This window comes from Mustela lutreola, chromosome 13, assembly GCF_030435805.1.
Source record: "Mustela lutreola isolate mMusLut2 chromosome 13, mMusLut2.pri, whole genome shotgun sequence".
Classification (NCBI taxonomy): Eukaryota; Metazoa; Chordata; class Mammalia; order Carnivora; family Mustelidae; genus Mustela; species Mustela lutreola.
In genome coordinates this window covers 29,268,909-29,282,236 of record NC_081302.1, presented here as the reverse complement: position 1 = coordinate 29,282,236, position 13,328 = coordinate 29,268,909, and the positions used below count along the sequence as shown (strand labels likewise).

Genomic DNA, 13,328 nt, shown 5'->3' with positions numbered 1-13,328 from the left:
GAACAGTCTTATTCCTTCCCACGGTACACAGATTCACTCACCAGAGAGCAAAGCATTTCTGTTTTGCACAGTTTCCTACTGCATAAAATAGGAAACTCTGCAAAGCATGTGTTTTCATGATGTTTTATTAACATAATATTGTCTTTTTATTTGATAAGGACTTTAATACAAAACAAATGCTTAAGTTCTTATTACATACATTGGTCATCATTATATAATACAAATGTATTTGCCTGCAACATTTGCGTTTGGAGCACATTGGGGGGAAAAAAAAGCCTTTGTAAATCTTTTCATTTGTTCATTCCTGGTTCTCCAACAATGAAATCCGGTCATACTTTCCTATGAAATAACGGTTGGTTGGTTGGTTGGTTTTTACAAATGCATTTTATTAAAAACTTTGATGACATTTCAAGTCAATAACAACAAAAACAAATCAATTTTGATGGAAGAGATCTATTTTTAAAAATACCTCTAGTGCTTTTTTAAACATTAACAACTGTTTAAAATCACAGCTTTTTAAATGTACTATTCTTTTTTGAACATCAAGTGTTTTGTTTCACAGATTTGCCGGTGAAATTAAAAAGATTTGGCTAAAATGGGATGATGTCAGAAGATATAATCCCAGCTATTAAGAAACTTTGTACATTTGGCATCTGATGTAGTCCAGGGTCACCAAGAAATAGAGTATCTCTGGTCTTTCTGGAGCAGTAGGTGGCACACTAAATGTTTCAGATGAACACAGGCATTTGACATGGTGGCTGGACAGATCCGTGGATGATTTTTTATATTTATTAACCTCCAAAGCAAAGTTATTTAGTTACAACATTTTTTAAAGAAATGTTTATAGGCAAGAAACACCACATAGAAATCTCCAAATGCCTCTTTTCCCTGAACCTCAATTTAATTTGGGGAGGGGGCCTGGTTATTTATTACCTTCCACCACTCTGAAGTGAGAACTGTGGTTTAAGAGTTTCTGCAGTTTAAAAAAAAAAATTGATAAACACAGGAAACTAATATAGAATTCATTTTATTCAGAGCACCGCTTTTGACATGAGTTATCTGAAAGTGAATTCTGATTCAGCAGAAAAATACATCATTCTCACCCCTTCCTCACTTTTTATCCCCCTTTCAATATCCTCCCTTGTATTTGTGGTTGAACCTCATTTTTTGACCGGCTCTACCAGGACTTGGCCCAGTATAAACAAAAATGCACCCAAATCATAAAACTGCTCTTCTTTCAGTTATGTTTTATTTGCAAGCGTACTGGGACACATCCCCCTGTTGTATTTTGGCGCACAGAAATGGTTCTAATAGGAGTGGGGAGGAGGAAAGGTATTAGAGCAAAGACATAACCAAGGAGAAAGCTCAGCAGACATACATGGACAGATAGATCAATCGTGAGACATTTCAGGATTAACACTGGCAGTTTTGTAACCATTGTGTGAGTGTGTGCGTTAAAGAAAATATTTACAGTAATTTTCCTTTTGTTCTCTTCCTCTAAATACAAGAATATGACAAGAATGTTGTGTTTTCGGTGAAAACAGGCAGTAGACTGTGAAATCACACTATCCACAAAACGGTCTATCAGAAAGCTAGCCCAGTTTAGTGCTCAGTTTCAAATGCATAGTATGTTTGCGCTGCAAACAATGATATACAACGTAATTAAATAAATAATGCCTAACCAGAGTGAGAGCTAATTGTGTTTCTTTCTGCACCTTTCAGATCATGCATGATTTCAGTCTTGTTAAATGGCAGAGTTTTCCCTTTCTCATTTGTTCTGTTTTCAATTTTTTACCTCTTATTAAAGGATGGTGATAAACCATCTCCACAAGAGATCAAAAGAGTATCTTATGCACCAAGCAGGCATTTTACCTAACCACCTTCAGCTGTCTTGTCTTTGTTTTTAACCATCAGCAGTTCAGAGAGTACCTTGATTATTACTATGAAATACTATACATGATTTTCTATTTGGGAGACTGATAGTGCAAATTAAAGTTCTTGCTACCCAACATTTATCCCCAGCAATAAATTACTTTTGAATAATAATAATAATAATAATAATAAAATACAGTTGTTCTGCTTCCCCCCCTACATGCAGACCCCTTTGAAACAAATGGAGGGCTTTAAACCTGTCTTCCTCTCTCCTGGGATTTAGCTGATTTTTGTCCCAGCCAAGTCCTGCTCCAACTGAAAGCAGAAACTTTCCAGTATTTCCAGAATGATTTCGTGGTCTTCAAGAGAGAAAGAAAGGGTACCTAGAAGAGCAAATGGGTCTTGTTCTAGAGAGAAAATGGGGCACAGTACCTTTCCTAGTGTCTTCCACCCCAACAGTGTATTTGAATCAATAGGGGGAAAAGTCAGTAGGTAGTTTAAAATAAACCACACTCAGAAAAATAAATGAAAGGGCAAGCAAGTTCTATGGGCACGGGGGGGGGGGTTCAAAATAATCTGTTTTCTAGATCTTAGATATAAGCAAAAATGGAAGGGGAAAAACCTTGTTAAATTGTTTTATTATCTTAGAATAAAATATTTATTTCGGAGACCCTAAATTCTGCCTTTCAGTCAGCTCAGATTGTGTGTCTCTCTCTCCCTAAACATCCCCACCAGACATGACCAGACCACAGGAGTATAGGCCAGGTCACCCGAAAATGTGGGATTCCTGAATAGCCTCCCTCTCTTTGCTGTGCCCCCCCCCCCCTTTCTGGCAATGGAGAGCAGCTATAGGAGTCTCATTGGAATGGATAAAATAAATCAAAGAGGACACGGATGGGGTGGAAGTGAGACTTGGAGGGGGGCAGTAAACACAGAACAACTAGCTTTGCTACCCAGAATTTCACCTTCGGGTTTGTTTGGTTTGGGATTTTAACTCAGTTTATGTATGTAGGGTTGGGGTGGGTGGTAATAATAGTGGTGCTCTTTTTCTCTCTTCCTTAGGGAGCAATGAAGCTGCAGAACCTGGTTCCCCAGAGTTAAGTTTCTAAAACATTTTTTTTTTTCTTTTTGTTGTTTTGTTTTAGTTTGTCTTTATTTGTCTGGTTTTTGGTGGTTGGTAGGTTTGTTTTTGTACATAGTCCCTTGGTCCCCAGGAGATTTTGACAAGTGTCTCTGGTCAAAAACAGTCCATTTCCCTAGACTTCCCGAGTCTCCCCCCACCCTAACCCCCAGAACCAATCTGCTCCTCAAAACCCCTCCTCCAATCTCTGCTTTCCTTTCCCTTGACTCCCGCTCGCCCAAATATTCCCTCTTTCTCTCCTGCCTAGCTCTCCCTCGTCCACACCCAGCACCGCAGTCCTCTTTTCTGGAGAGGGGAAAGGGCAGGGAGAGCAAGAGAGGGGGGTAGAGAAGAGTGCGCTAGGAGGGACTCCCCAAATGCAAGCAAGATAACGGACACTCCAAATCTAGAGGAAAACAGGCTCGGGGAAAGGCCCCGAAAAGCCCCCTTCAGCTCCCCGCTCTGCCCCGCCCTGCACCTCCCACTCCCCATCAGTAAGTGGCGGAGAATTTCATCCGCTTCTGCTTCTGTCTCTGGTTGCAAAACCACACCCGCACCACGTTCTTTTTGAGGTCCAGTTTCTCGGCAATGGCGGCGATCTTCTCGGAGGAGGGCCGGGGTTGTACGGCGAAGTAGGCCTCGAGGGAGCGCTTCTCCGGCGCTGCGATGGAAGTCCGCTTGCGCTTCTTCTCGCCGCCGTTGAAGAGCTCGGGCTTGTTCATTTTCTCGCGCTGCGCGCCCTCGGCCTCCTCGAGCCACGCCTGCAGGATGGGCTTGAGCGCGATCATGTTGTTGTGCGAGAGCGTGAGCGACTCGAACCTGCAGATGGTGCTCTGGCTGAGCGAGCCCACGCCCGGGATCTTGAGGTTGGCCAGCGCCGAGCCCACGTCGGCCTGCGTCACGCCCAGCTTGATGCGCCTCTGCTTGAAACGCTCGGCAAACGCCTCGAGCTCGCGCGGGTCCGTGTCCGAGTCGCAGATGGACGCCAGGCCCGCCGCGCCCACCACGGCCGCAGCCGCTGAGGCCGCCGCCACCTGCCCCGCCGCCGCCGCCGCCGCCGCAGCCGCCGCGCCGTGGTGCGCCGCCGCCGCCACCAGCCCGGGGTGCGGCAGACCCGACGGCATGTTCATGGCGGCCGCCGCCGCCGGGTGCGACAGGTGGCCCAGGCCGTGCATGTGCGGATGCGGGTGCGCCGAGCCGCCTAGCAGCCCGCCGCCCGGGCCGCCGCCGCCGCCCCCCGGGCCACCGCCGCCGCCGCCGCCCCCGGGGCCGCCGCCGCCCGGGCCGCCGCCGCCCCCCGGGCCGCCGCCGCCCCCCGGGCCGTCGTGGGCGCCGCCGCCGCCGCCCGCCGCGCCCGCGCCGCCGGCGCCGGCCATGAGCGCGAGCGAGGGTGACGAAATGTGGTCCAGCAGGTCGCCAGGCTCGAGCGCCTGGTGGTGATGGTGGTGGTGGTGGTGGTGCGCCAGCGGCACGGTGGACGTGGACGTGCATGGCACGCTGTTCATCGTGTGGTACGTGGCGTCTGGCTTGAACGGGTGGCTCTTGCCCTGGGACACGGCGATGTCCACAGCCGCCAGCGCCTCTGCCCGTGCCAGCAGCGTTTCGTCTAGGCTGGCGAAGAGGTTGCTCTGCAGCTGCAGGCGACACAAACCAAACCAAAACAAACAAACAAACAAACAAACAAAAACAACCAAAAAAAAAAAAAAAAACCACAAAACGAAAAAAAGCAAAAACACAAAACAAAACCACGCACAAGCCGGAAAGCACAAGCAAAGGGCAAACCAAACACAAAGCAACCAAAATAACAACAACGTGGGTGGGGACAGTGGAGGCCGGGAAAGACGGAATGGGGAGCACATTGAGGACAGGACGGGGGGAGGGACAGATGAGAAGGGACGTGAGTGTGGGGAGAGAGACAGGTTCAGGGGAGAGGGGGACACAAGAACACATTCCGGGAACCGGCGTGGGAGACCAAAAAGGAAGGGGAAAAGAAGAAGAAATGGAAATGTAACTCGCAGCTCGGGACCCGTGTCACGCACCCGAACACGCACGGAGACCGCCTTTCCGAGGCGTGAAATTAACAGAAAAAGTGGAGGGAAGTAGAGAGTCATGGCCCCAGCGCTCCCCACTCTGATCGCAGGCGCCCGACACGAGGCAGAGGCGACGGGAACACGATATTAAGAGCCACTGGACAAAACGTGCCTCGCAGCGGGATTCCTCTAAAACTCCCTGCCCGCAAAACCCAGCACCTGGACCCGGAGCACAGCAGCACCCGACATGCAGTGTCTCGGAGACGGGGAGGGGGCAGGCGCGCGGGCCGGGGCCGCGGGCGTGGGGCGCTTACCGGCGGCGTGGGCAGGCAGGCCCGCCGGATGGCCTCAGAGCTGGAGTGCAGCGACGGGTACTTGTGCTCAGGGAGGGTGGGATGCATGGCAAAGTGAGGCTGCTTGCTGTTCATAGACATCATCTTGATGGCTTGGCATGTAAATCCACAAACACTCCGAAAGTCTGCGGGAAAGTGCGCACGCCGGCTCCCCCAGCCTCCCTTCGGAGGCTGCAGCCGCGGCGGCTGGCTGCGCGGAGGCGGCGGCCGCGCCGGGGGCTGCTGCTGCTCCTCTGCTGCCGCCCGGCGCTCCCTTTGACCGTGCAGAGCGCCGCGCACCGGCCTCGCGATCCCACTTCTCCTAGAGCTCTAGCCCCGCGCGCCGACGGGATGCACTCCTCTTACACCTGAGCCCCACTTCTCGCGGCCGGTTCTGGGAGCTCTCGCGAGAGCTCCCGGCCCCGCCGCGCTGACAGGCATCAGCTGTCTGAGTCTGTCTGACGCGCGCTCTCTCTCCGCGGCGCCGTGCGTCTGCGCGCGCGCGCGCTCGCCCGGCCGCGACAGGCGCTTGGGAGCCACTCTTATAGTGACCACCAGCAAGGACAGCGCAGGTGATGCACCTGTAGCTACCCGGGCATGCGCAATGCACGCCTCACCTTTCCCACAGCGGCTCTGGAAAGATCAAAAGGGCTGGCTATTGTCTCAGGGTACCCACCTTTTATGGGGAGAAAGACATGATGCTCAGAACCCCTTTGGTGCTTTCCCTCTCTCAAACTCTCCCCCAACCCCATCGCAAGCCCGGAATATATGCGCATTACTTAGGCACACCTCCACTCTGGGATGTCTAACAAGCTGTTATATAATGTATACAGCTGGGTATTTGTATGTTAAATTATGCCCGCGCATTCCTCTGTATACAGTATAAATAACAACACAGAAACGCAGAAGATGCTGTCTTTTGCTGCAAGAACCTGTTTCTTTCAAGGTTTATAAATAGGTTCCTGGAGAATAATCGCCGTGACAGACATTTGTTTGAAGCAGTCAGACGCTATTGATTTCCATATAATTTAATTTCCTCCGCATACTTTGTTGTTGTTGTTGTTGTTGTGAATATAACTGTGTCAGGCACCGACAGTGACAGCCACTTAGGAGCCACAAGGAGCGTGTGCTTTCTACTAAGGAACTGCTGTTGAAATGAAATTGTGCATTTCTCTTATTGTTTGTCTCCTTTAACCGTGTACAAACCCACATTTCAAACGAGCTCCGGGTGATCTGAGGCTTCTAGTAATCAAAAGGAAAAATAGTTAACAGGGTGTTGTGGGGATCCTTTCCTCTCCTCAGCGTGTACACACACACACACACACACACACACACACACATTATGCTGGAAACTCCGGGAGAAAAGAAAATCGTTTCAGAGAAAAAAGAATTAAGATGTTGAAAAGAGAACTTTCTTTTCCCTTCCATCGTCTTGGCTTTGGCCTCTTTGCTTCGTGTGTGTGTGTGTGTGTGTATAATATATATATATACACACATGTATATATATATATATATATATATATCTTGAATAGGAGACAGGATCAAGCCAGTGTATAGGAAAGTGTGATTAAAATATTAATTCAAACCAATCTGGAATAAAGAAACCTAAGCTCTGGTCCAGACTTTATTTTTTATGTATTCTCTGATTGTGAAATCAAAACCTAAGAAGAATGAATCAATTAGCCAACCTGTTATATGGCCCTTGTGTGGCAGGCAGATCAAGTGCCTCTGGGGAGAACCACAGTTCAGGTGCCGAGTCCCCGGAGACACAATGCTTGCCCCCGGTGATAATAACAGCCCAGATGTTATCACATCTGTGGCGGGAGAGCTGGAGAGCGGCAAGGGGCTACTTATGGGAGGCAGAGATCAGATAAATAATCTTCTGGTCGCTCCCACACCAAAGAAGTCTGTTATTTCCACCAAAGAGCAGATCTCATTTCTAAAAACCTCAATTTGTGTTCGTGTGGATCTTTTCCTCAGATAAACGTGTCCGTATTTAGCATACCCACTCAATACTCAAATTCCAAGAAAAGCCCACAGGCGTCACCATGGCTTTTTCTTTCTTTCTTTTCTTTTCTCTCTACCCTCCTCCCCTATTGCAGCCAGAGAAGGGAGAAAGAAAGATGTTCACTTGCTGGTTCCAGAGGAGCCGCGCGTTTCCATCCATTACATGGTCCCCTGGGAGTGCTAAATGCAACTTATCTCTACGGGGAATGGACGGGGAGCAGGACATCGCTGGAGGGAGCGAGTGAGTCCTAAGGTAGTCGTCGCCCTGGATGTCCAGGCTTAACCTAATCCTTCCTGATACCCATGGCAGCCGTTCCCTGAGCTCTTTCACTAGGGAAAGGAAGGATCCTGCAGAGGGCAAGAGCCTAGATCCTGCCCGCACCTCAGGGAAATGCTGGCCCAAGGGTGGAAAGGTGCATGGGAGGCAGAACCACAAGCAGCACAGGTTCCTTCTGAGTGGACCCCCAGAGAGCGAGGCCAGCCAAGTACTGGAAACTCATATGGACTTACCTATGACTCTGGGAGGGCACGAGGAAACCCAGAAAACAGGCACCCTACCAGAGAGCAGGAGCTCACAAGCCTGCCCAGACTCTCCTCCTCCAGTTCACATTTCTTTGGACACTTTTTTTTTTTTTTTTTTTTTTTTTTTTTTTTTTTTTTTTTTTTTGACAACCCATTCCAGAATATCTCAGCTTTTCCTGTGGCTAGAACTATGAGGGCTGTGGGTTCAATTCCCAACCCACCCCCTAACCAGTGGACTGGAAGCCCATTTTAGTGCACATCTGTGTCCACAACGGTACCTAGCAAAGTGCTTGGCACAGGGTAAAAACGCCCCATCGAACAACACATGTGTGTAGAAGGAAGAGAAGGCAGATGGGGAAGGCCAGGAGTGAAAGCCAGAGAGTTCAACAAGCCAGGGTTAATGGGGAGCAAGCAGGAAGATCACTGAAGGGTCTCCTCTCTTCCAAAAAGGGAAATGGAGATTGGGCCAGAAGGGTGCGTTGTCCCCATGCAGAGCTGTAAATCTTGACAGCAGCTTGTTCTTTTTCGGAGTTCAATTATTTCATCCCTCCCTCATTTACATTCTATTTTCCCTTTCTTCCTCACATGCTTGGTCATCACCAGTCTGGGCCAGGGCAAGACACTGGAGAGAAAATGAGGTATAAAACAGGGGTAGCTGCCCTGCAGGAGATGGCAGTCTCTAAGAGTGGGGCAGCCCCAGGTGAGGGGGCACTTATGGTTCAGGTGTGACAGGTGCAGAGAAAGAGAGTTGGACGGAAACATGGATGGGGTGGGAGATGGCGCCTGGACAGTTATCCAGCCACATCCCTGCTGGGCCTCGGCCCCAGGCTAGAGCTTGGGGCATGGTGGCAGATCTGCATGCAGTTCTTTGGGCCTTATGAAGTCTTTCTCTACTTACCCCACGGCAGCGAAAGAAAAGGATGGTGGACTGGGGCTCACCAATATGTCACTGCTTTGTTTTCCTGGTCTGGCAAGTGCAGTAACTAGTTGGCCCCTGCCTGTGCTAATGATGCCCACATGGGTTCTGAGCCTTGGCATAGATTCCTGGAAAGGTCCCCCCCTTCCTTCTTGTTTAATGACCAACACAGATTCTCCCCTCCCCCTATCTCATAGCTTTGCATTTTATCAAGAGGGGGATAATGAATGCACAGCTATTGATTTCCAAGGAATTTCTCCCCCCAGGGATAGGGAGTCTATCATCTGGATCAGAGACACATTTCTTTCCCTCATTAATTAATTTTCTCCTCCTCCTTTGGCAGGCCCCACTTCACATCTTCTTTGGCAGCTGCTGTTTCCCCCAGCTCAGAGAGCAGAGATTCCTTGGTGGGAGGGAGGCCCAGCGAGAGAGGCGCTGTTCAAGGGCCCACACTGCTGGGAGTGAACTGTCCTTACCTTAGACACCCACCCACCTCCACAGAGCAGCAGAGCGAGCCTGACAGCTGCTGCAGGCTCGGGCTGCCCTTCTCCAAAAGAGTGAGGGGGTGGGGGAGAAATCAGCGCTGGACATAGCAGCCACTACCTGCACACACACACACACACACACACACACACACACACACACACACCCCTCTGGGATGGAACCCGGGTTATTTCTTAGGATTCAGGAATAGCGGTTTGGTCCTGAAGAATGTCTACTTAAGTGCGTGGAGAGAGAGAGAGAGAGAGAGAGAGAGAGAGTGTGTGTGTGTGTTTGTGTGTGTGTGTGTGTACTGGAGGAGGGTATTGGGCTCCACGTTCTGGCTTGAAGATATGGCCCTACCTGCAGGCCGGCCCCCTCCGGTTCTGGCGGCCAGAGTGGGAGCTCTGCACCTCCCAGACCCGGGGTGCCACAGTTCCCGCGGGCAGTTGCCCAGTTTGAAAGTGGGCACATTTCACAGCGCGGCCCCGCTCTGCGTGCAGGCGTAGCCCCCAGAGGTCAGAGCTGGCCGCCTCCAGAGGCCTTTGGAGTTGTTTGTAAGCCTTATGAAGGGGCAGGCAGGGGCGGAGCCGGCCCAGAGTAGGGAGTGGGGGTCGGTTCTCTTGAAGAGGAGCTGCTCTCTACTGGGCCCGGCGGCGCCCTTACGCTCCGACACTTTCTGCCCAAAGCGTGGAAAAGGGGAGCTGCTGTTGCGGTACTTTCGCTTCCTCTCGCGGCCGCCTTCCCAGGGCCGTGCCTGGGCTGCCTCGATGCTGGGTCTCTGTTCGCACTAGCCCCCTGCGCAGGCCGTTCCCATCTCTCCCGCCGTTCGGGGCCCGGGCTCCTCGCGGGTCCTGCCTACGTCCTCTGACCTCCCCCACCGGACCGCAAGGCCTCAGTGCCCGCCTCGTCCGTCTCTGGGCGGTGACCCTGCCCTCTGCCAGCCCCAGGGCCCAATCCTGCCCAGGCAGCAAGTTCAGAGCCACGCTCTTGCTGCCGGGAGCTCGATTTCTGGAGGCCCGGTGCTCCCTTTCCACCGCGCCCCGCCCGCGCTCGGGCCGCTCGTCGGAGGTGCTTGAGTTACTGAGGCCCACGGTGATCTCGTAAGGCTCCCGCCCCGTGCGCATTCAGACTGAACTCCAGCTGGGACCTGCGGAGAAGGTTCTTGAGTTATCCGGTCAAAACCCCACTGCTTTCTTTCTTGGGGCCGTTTAATTCAAGCGCCACTTCCGTGGGGAAACTTTTTCAGGATGTCGACCATCCCACCCCGAGATGATGCTCCCCAGTAAAGTTCGCCGCCGGTCATTATCACTCTTGGTGTTACTCAGGTAGAAATCAATCGATCTATCTACTATCATCTATCTATCACCTCCACCTTCTCCGCCTTAATCTCTCTGTGGACTCAGAGCCAACCCACCTAGTGAAAGATCTATGGGCGAGGCAGGACAACTAGGTCTAGGTCCTAACAGGGCAGGTCTGCCCCCCCCCCCCCCGCCCGCCCGCCAGCTGCGCCGTCCGTGTGAACATGGTTGTATCACGACACAAGGCCACGGGCCCCTGGGGTTTAGATCCTAAAAGGAGCAAATTCGTCCCCGCTCCACCCCGGCTCCTTCAAAACCAGAAGAGTGCGCCGCTCAGAGAAGGGGTTCGAGGTCCCCGGGTTAAAAACAACAACGAACAAACCAACTCTACAGCAGGCACTCCCGCCAGTGACCCTAAGCGACGAGATGGAAATTCGGCCGCCATCCCTCTCCTCGGACAGCCGCCGCCGCCGCTGCGATGCGGTCGCACGCAGGCCGGGGTCGGCGGGAGCTCCCCGGGCGCCAACGGACTGCAGAGGACCCCCGCCCCGTACGAGTGCAGTTCCGGGGGCCGGCAGGCGGGAGCCCAACGTCCTCCGCAGGCTCAGTTCCGTCCGCAGGAACAGGATCCCCCAGGAGGGCCCAGAAGCCGCCGAGGAAAGCACGAAGCCGCGAGTCCAAAAGCCAGAAGTGCGGAGTTGGGTCCTGTCGCCGGGCTCGGGCGCTCGCCGGCGCCGCCGCCAGCCGCCCCTCCTCCTCGCCGCCCGCACAAATCAAAGCCCCTTGCGAGGGACTGGGAAATAGTTGCCTTGTCATGTAACACATTGCCCTGATTTATTATAAAATTTTAACGAAATCATGCATATTTTAACAGCCTTTAATCACTGCATGAAAATTTAATTCATGGACTGTAGCGCGTTTAAATAAATGAAGTGTTAATTCATTAGGATTAATTAATTTGTTAAAGGATTGTGTGCAAGGTTAAGGTGGAAAGAAAACTCTTTGTTGGTTTCGCGTCTTAATCGCCAGGTTTCGCGAGTGGTAATAAAATGAAAGGAAACCGCAAAGCAAGTCGTTTCCTCGGGTGGGGCCTGGGCGAGAGACCAGCTGAGAGCGCCCTCGAGAGCGCGGGAGATTCCGGCTGGAGGGGCACCGGCAGATTTGTCCTCCCAGGGGATCGGGGTGGGGGGTGTGATGTTCCGGGTGTTGGGGGAAGAGCCGCGCTGGCTGCGGAAATCCCGGAAGGCTGGGAGAGTTAGAATCAGAGGGAGGTAGGGGCCTCAGAACCGAGACAAGCGGACTAGACCTCACCTCCCCACCCCCAGCACAAAGATGACCCTGTGAGTGAAGCGAGGTCGCGCCTTCCGGCCGTCGCAGCGCAAAGCCCCGGCTTAATGGACAGATGATGGGCCAGCCTTGCCACCTCCTGAGCCTTCCAGCGCCCAGGGAGTCACTGTCTCGCCATCAGGCCGCCGGCCCCGGCGGCTAGGGCTAGCTTAGAGTCTCAGGGGACGCTGAGATAGAAGAGGCGGAGCAAAGCCAAACTTGCAAGCTCAGGCTGGAGCAATCTAGAAACCTTCTCAATCAGAAGTCCTGGCATTAGGCAATGGGTCCTTCAGCACCGCTTCTGAGACGTCCGTGAAGCCGCCCCTACAAGCACAGCGAACAAGCAGAGGAGACGTCCTTTTCCACACCGAGCTCTTATTCATCCTTAAAGACCCAGTGCAAACAGTACTTCCGTCAAGATGCTTATTTCCTCTCTGCTCGGTGCTATCGCCGTCACCGACTTTTTCCACTCACCATGCTGTAAGAATCAAAATGGACCTGAACTAGCTTCTCTGTCCTCACAGGGTCTCGGTAAATGTCTAAATCCTTGCCCTTGGAAGCCCCGAAATTCTAAGTGTCCCACAAGGCACACACTTCTCCACACTTGGTTAATTCAACTAACATTCATTAGAGAGGGGTCTGCTCCCTCTTAAGAGACAGCAGACCTTAGAATCTTCCATTTCAAGAAGTGGAGCTCCAATTCAAAGTATTCTAGGCTGCTTCTGTCATGTAAGACTGAAGATCACCCTACCTTGAGCTCCAGATGGGTTCTTAAAAGAAATCTGCATCTTAATAAATGTTTCCTCGCTCAGAGTGGGGTTCCGAGAATTAGGAAATAAATGTTCACTATGCACTCTGAGATCATTGCTTAAAAGGTTTTCTCTCTGCCAAGTATTATTAAAAGGATTAGGTTACATCATCACAGGCAAAGACTGTGTTGTAGGACTCCCACAAATAGGAATGAAAGACCTTCTTATGAGGCTTTGGAAAACACTCTTTTAATCTAATAGTAGGCTATACTCCATAAAGTTACTGTTAATCTCAGTTTGATGTTCTACAAGTATCATTCACAGGTACAAAATCTATGTATTATACTGTGGATAACTGAAAACCATTCAAATATACAGAAACAAGTTCCTGAAATATCTTAGGATTTAAGACCAAAATTCTCCCCTTGTTCAGTAGTACCTTCAGTTTTAAACCAATATAGATACAAAAGACATTATAGGAATACAAAGTAGATTTGAAATTAAGGGGCTATAAATCTTAGAATCTACCATTTTCAGTTTCAGTCTCAGATGATACATTAAAACAGGAAAAAAAAGTCATTGTTGATGGGATTAAATTTTGAAAATTAAAAGATGAACACTAAAGTTCATGTCAAAAAAAAAACCCCAAAAAACAAACAAAAACCTACCATCA

The 13,328-nt window shown here is 50.9% G+C and overlaps 1 protein-coding gene across 1 annotated transcript; it reads right to left on the bottom strand.

Annotated features, from left to right (window-relative positions):
* Positions 1-2,121: 2,121 nt before the first annotated feature.
* On the bottom strand, positions 2,122-5,565 carry POU4F1 (POU class 4 homeobox 1). Its single transcript, XM_059144218.1, has 2 exons — positions 5,337-5,565; positions 2,122-4,626 (listed from the first exon to the last, which is right to left on the bottom strand). The coding sequence occupies exons 1-2, from the start codon at positions 5,457-5,459 to the stop codon at positions 3,484-3,486; spliced, it is 1,266 nt and encodes a 421-aa protein (XP_059000201.1). The 5' UTR covers positions 5,460-5,565; the 3' UTR covers positions 2,122-3,483.
* Positions 5,566-13,328: the final 7,763 nt, after the last annotated feature.

Bases quoted from the DNA above. Each gene is read 5' to 3' on its own strand.
- POU4F1 (XM_059144218.1), bottom strand. From the start codon at position 5,459: ATGATGTCTATGAACAGCAAGCAGCCTCACTTTGCCATGCATCCCACC. The intron at 4,627-5,336 runs GTAAGCGCCCCA...TGTCGCCTGCAG, and splicing joins CCTGCCTGCCCACGCCGCCG to CTGCAGAGCAACCTCTTCGC.